Below are 6249 nucleotides of genomic sequence, written 5' to 3'. Positions count from 1 at the left end.
TAAAATTTTAGCAATAAAACTAGACCTACAAGATGAAAATTATAAGCGGATCAAAAGCAGAGAACAGCATGATTGTCTGAGTCGTATTGAATTTTCCGTCTGTATTCAGGGTATCACACAGTATACGACAAGTGAGGAAAAAAAAACCTATTTCGGCTAGTCTATTTCCTGAAATTTCTATGACTGCGTTGTATACAACGAGAACATGCACAAGAGAACCCGTTAACTTCCATGTAGGTCTTGGAGCACAAACGTCTACGAAGTGCTTTATACATTAGGAAAATTTTAAGATTTCAGTATAGGTTTTAAGTTTCTGTTTGCAGAAATATTAGATTTCAAAGTTCTGAAATGAAAATTAAATTTTTCTTAAGCTTTAGAAATTAAGGTTTCTCATTATTTTCAAGTGTTTCAGATGAAAGCTTTTTAAAGTCATATAATTTTGAAACTCTTGTGTGGAATAATTTTGTTTAGAATAATTTCAGTACGGTACTAATTATGGTTCTGTTTACTATCATTCTGCATAAAAATGTAAATTTTGTATATTCCTTCTAAAAGACGAAGTGGTCCAAAATGTAATAGACTAAGAGCTTATCATATTTCTTAACTAGAAGCATCAGTCCACGAGTAAATGTTAAAGAAATATTAAGTCTTGCGATTGTTTTGAATCTCGTTGTATAATGATTTGGTTTATTTAATTACGGCAAAGCACACTAGGGCTATCTGCCTAAGGGGAGGAATGCCTTCGTGGAGGACTTTCTAAGGGAAACTGGCTCGTATACATGTTACACATGGGGAAAAACCACGAAAACGCCCATGCAGCCAGTCCGTTCGCAGGATTCGAACCTCGGACCGAACTACCAGTGTTCAGCGACTTTACCGCTCGGCCGCTGGTGGGCCCGCTGTATAATGAATACTTTATTTTAAGGTTACCATAGTGGCAAACACCATGAGTGAGCTAAATAAAAGCTTACGAAAGCAACACTTTTACTCTTCATATTTTAATATTACTGTAATTATTTAATTAATATATTAAATATTACTTTATATTATTATCACATATCATATTATACATCAAATAATTCAGCGTTTATTACAATATTCTGAAAATTGAAAGAGGCAAATAAAAAAGGAAAGTATAAAACCAATCTTTATTTTCACTCTTTTATAATACAATGATTCCTTATATGAACTGTATGACATAGTTTATTACATAATGCGTTTTAAGGTTACCATATCGGCAAAGTTTATTGCATAAAACATAACAAACTATGCAATTCATTTAAAACTCTATACTATCAATTATACATAAGAATTCGTTTATGTATTTAGCATTCTTCTCCCATACATAACATACTTTTACATAATTGACATTCTTCATCTCTTAACCCCTATATATTTTTCTTTAACTTGTGTTTGTTCTACTTCAGTAGAATAAAATATTTTGCTAAGATACAAAGAGAGTGGAACACTTTACTTCAAGTGAGAATAATGTATACAAAATTAAGTGAAGATAGTCTTTATACTCAAAACTTACTAATGTAGTCGTAAGTATAAAAAGAAAATTTAAATATACGAGTATTACACATAAAGACAGTGCATATCTTTCTCCGATATGCAAACTACATTCCATAGCACAGCTTTGGGTTAACAAATTCCGAATTCAACTACAGTATTTTCATAATTAGAATTTTGGTGCTTTTATTCTGATGATTGTTTAATAAATATTCAAGCAGGCATGATAGCTTAAAATGTGTACTATGGTAGCATCCATAAAGCTAGCATTGTATCTACTAGTCCTTTGATCAAAAGCAAATTTAAATTAACTTTAAAACCTGGCTGTAAGGGGTGGTAAACAGACCATTGAAAAAAATGTTTTAAAAACTATCAATATAATTAACATTTACATTTTTTATTTATTGGAACGTTTAAAAAATTTTAATTAATGTAAGATATTCTTCTAGATTTCAAGATATGTTTAAGTAAGCCAAAAATTTATTGAATGAAAATTAGTTATCAGTGATAAAATGATGAGAAAATGTGCAATATTTAAAGCATAAAATATTCTAAATTACCCTACAGAGCACCTCACAAACTTTAGAAAAAGACTAAGTTAGCAGGCAGTATTTCACAATTACATAAAATATCAATGCATACATATTAAACTTCAGTGTCAATATTTTCTGCATTTTGTCTTCTTCCACAAAGAAATCTATTGTCATCTGATTAAATTCTTAACGTACAAAAGAAACAATTTAGAACTGTTTTTGCTTTATAGTACTTACGTATGAACGCAATCACCTCAGTAGAAGTCGCCAAATTTTCAGAATGTGCCAAACTGTGGTAGCCATGGGTATAACCATCCTTCGGCCAACCATGTTCATAACAGTCCATCAGTCAAGCAATTTCGCCGTTTTCATATGCGTTCTTTTTTGTTGTATTCCAAGTTCCAACGGTTTTTATGAACAAATCGTGATTTTTTTTTTCCTTAAACTAAGTTTTAAATTACGAGCTTGTGGAATTTGTGAGCAACAGAAGAAACTGCGATAAAATTTCTGCAGGAATACAGAATTTTGTTAAACATTTTCTTGCCGAGGTTTGCACGAAGGCGACTCTCCGCAATTTTCTGATATTTTTTTAAGCGAAAACAGATCGCTGTGTACTTCGGGAGAAGAATAGCACAAAAAAATTACAGAAAGATTTGAAGAAGAATGCGTCTTATTTTTAATACATTACGTAATCCTTATTTAATAATTAAAATTTATATTTTAAGTTTCTAAAGTATGCTTTCATTTCACATATTGATATGATAATGCTATAAACATCGATAGCGTGGGAATCCTTCTTAAAAAAATGTGGGAAAATTATCAGCTTGCATCCGATTAGTAAGTTTTACCTTTTCATCCGTAAAAAATCCGTAAAAAATTGCGATAATGTGGTTACATTAATACGCAAGTACTATTTTATATTAAATTTGCTTAATTCCTCAGGCATTAAATGCTTTCTATTCCTTCAGAATCTAAAAGCATCCTTATTAACGTTGATTTGAACAATATTCTTGACTGATCGAAAATCTTCGTGTGATGTTGAGCGTAGTATACAAATTAGCAGACGCCAAGAAGCATGTCTAACGTCCAAGCAACAAAATAGTTCGGATTGTGGATTGCTTTGAAGCTTGATTGCTTCAATTCGCTTCTGGATAAGAATTTAATTGTCTTAGGGAATATTATATTTCAGCATACTTAATTATTGTGAAGATGTGACATTTTGTTTAAAATATGCCTTAATTAAAAATGATTGTAACAAAAATTTTATTTTTTGAAGGAATTGTTCCCAGAACCTCGAGAGTAAGTGTTAAATGCAAGTTTCAATAAAAATCAATACATTGTGCAAAACTGAGACAACGTGTCTAATCGAAAAACTGCAACTTACATTTACGTTTTACGAAACTTGCTCTCGTAACTATTCTAAGTAGGATTTCAGATTTCTAACTACAAGGACATCTTTTATATAACTGAAATATTTGCAAATACATAAAATTCAGAAGACATGTATAAATAATATTGAAAAATAGAGTGCCTTTGAATCTTCAACAATTCCAATTCGCCTTGATAACTCGTAAATTTCAAGCCTCATTCGGGGCAGTAATATGTAAATATGTAACATAAATTTACAGAATGAGCGCCTACTCTGTTCCCTAATAACACGCAAAGCCTTGAAAATGTGGAGCAAATAAAATATACCTGTTTGTATATAAACAACAATTCCATAAAATAAATAATATTTTAAACCTGAAAACATATCTAACTATACAGTTTCCAACATAGTAATTATGCACAGCTTTATAACTGATTAAATAACTGATTATACTTCAATAAACAAATATATTTATGTTAGACATGTAAAATAAGCAATTAACGTTTTTTTAAATACAAAATAACGTTTAAAAATTAAAATATTGAAACATTGAAACAGACCAAGTGAAACATACATAAATTCAAAGCTCATCAAATATACAATTGGTCCATTATACACCATTTAAAATAGTGTTAATTATTTTTCTTTGACAGTATCACAAAATTGCCAATTTTAAAAATTCGTTCCGCTTATTACGAATCTGTCCATTGCACATTCATCCATGCTTAATGCAGTTACACGCATTGTGCTTAGAATGTACTTTTAGTTCCTTGCTCGGTCACCAGCTTGCAGATACTGCAGTTTTAAAATGTCTTATTTTTTATGATTATGTAAGAAGAATCGGGAATATAAAGAGGATGAGGATATTTATCCGATGAGTATATGCACCTGGTAGAAAACAAAGTAAAGAATTCTTAGTAATAATGATTTATTAAAAGAAATGAGCTTTAAAACTAAATATTTTAATGAATTTTCGCATTTTGTTTCTTATTATTTAAATATGTGTAAAAATTTTCATACATATAAGTTATAATACTATTGGTTCATAGTTTCTCATACACCTATGCAATAGATGGTGCTATATAAAGGACAGATTTTTATGTTTTACAGAGGAATGCCCACTTGCAGCTTGCGAAGATATTTGGTGTTATGCTACTCAATAAATATTTTTTAAAAAATCTATCAGATATTTAGAGTAAAACTGAATAATTGTAGCATATAGTTAGGTTGGCTGAAAAGTTTTAAAAACTTCGTGTCTTCAGTGTATATGTTACCGTGAAAGACCGAAATTGGAGAATGTCGACTTTCACCGGAGAATGTCAACATTCACCAAATACGTCGGTGAAAGATCGAATATTGCATTACATTCTTGTACATTCGGACCCTCACCGGTGTATGTCGACAATCACAGATATGCTCTGGTGTAGGTTGAAAAGAGACAAGTATATGTACACGCTGTCATTGCAAAAGGAAGTGTTCCACAAATAAATGCAGTTGTAAAAGCAAAGGGCCTCTTGTGCAATTCAAAATGTCATAGTAGTTTAAGTGGTTGCAATAAATAAGATTTGAATCACGTAATTTAGTAAGTTTTTAACTTCTATTATTTTCCTTTCTCATTTTGAATGTATAGCGTGTTTTAAGTTCTTATGTTCTGAAGTTCTTATTTTAAGTCTCAAGTGCGTTTTTTCGCGACCGAATTACAGAGAAGAAAATATAATATTCTTATGTGTTCAACATTCACCATAAGTACATGGTAAATGTCGACATTGACCGGTGTAAGTCAGAAATAAGAGTATTTGGAAAATATTCCGGACATAAACCAAGCGACTATGTGAATGTTGACATTCACCGGTGAAAGCCGACATTCTCCAGATTTCGGTGATTCACCATAACATATATACTTTTCTTTTTCCTTTTAGTTCGCCTGTTTGTGATCTTTCCAAAATTACTCTCCGTTTATTTAACTTTTAGATTTAGGCATATATTTTGATATAAATATTTTATATGTTAAATTATATATTACGATGTGAGAAGCGTTATGCAAAGACGATATGAGAAGAACTTCAGAGCGTTTTAACAGAAAATGGTAGACTAAGCAATTTATTTTATTTTAAAAAAACTGCGTGGTTTAAGACATTATGATTAGTACTTTTGTAACAGAAAGAGTAGATAAAGCTAAACATTTTACTATAATATACTATATATACTTTGAGGAAGACAGAGTACGATCTTACTCAAAATTTCATTTTAATTCTCAACAGACATAATACCCGAAATTGCAAAATGCATTAATAAAGTGAGGTTCATAGATTTTTCAGAAAAATTAAGTTTGAATTTATATTGCGTTAGAAATTTCTGACTTACGTCAAATGCTAATGACAGTATACGTACTTGATTTGCTGTCTCTTGGAACATTAGAAACTCTTTTCACAGTAAAAGGATCTGAAAAAAGAAGAGTAAATCTTTTTAAGAAAGCTATGATTATATCTAAATTTTAGCTTACTTGACTATAGCAAAGCACGTTAAGATTATCTAGCTAAGGGTAAGGATGTCTTCGTGCAGGACTTTCGAAGAGAAACTGTTTCGTATCCATGTTACACATGGGAAAAGTCATGAAGTGGCCGTGCGGCTAGCGCGTTTGCTTGGAATCGAATCCAGCTTAAACTACCAGTGTTCAGCGACTTCACCGCTCGGACGCTAGCTGGCTAATCAGTAATGCAGTCATACTGTTACACATACACAGTACAGTAGAAACTCAGTTCTTAGAACATTGATTAGAATTGATACAGGATTCTTTAATCTTGATGCTAATATCTCACAATTACCGTTTTGTAG

General features: G+C 31.0%; 1 protein-coding gene across 2 annotated transcripts in view; it reads right to left on the bottom strand.

The window, feature by feature from the left end:
* Positions 1-1135: 1135 nt before the first annotated feature.
* The window catches only part of LOC118189170 (suppressor of lurcher protein 1-like), a 96507-nt gene continuing 91393 nt past the window's right edge, over positions 1136-6249 (bottom strand). For both annotated transcript variants that reach the window (XM_035359722.2, XM_035359721.2), the window contains 2 exons: positions 5806-5856; positions 1136-4302 (listed from right to left, as the gene is read on the bottom strand). In XM_035359722.2, the coding sequence (XP_035215613.1) occupies positions 4241-4302; positions 5806-5856 (113 nt within the window). In that variant the 3' untranslated portion in view covers positions 1136-4240. The remainder of the gene's footprint in view (positions 4303-5805; positions 5857-6249) is intronic.

Source organism: Stegodyphus dumicola, chromosome X1 (genome assembly GCF_044657685.1).
Source record: "Stegodyphus dumicola isolate Sdum_Otavi_A_Nest chromosome X1, ASM4465768v1".
Lineage (NCBI taxonomy): Eukaryota > Metazoa > Arthropoda > Arachnida > Araneae > Eresidae > Stegodyphus > Stegodyphus dumicola.
The sequence above is the reverse complement of the archived record's forward strand: the minus strand, read 5'-3'. Positions and strand labels throughout refer to the sequence as shown.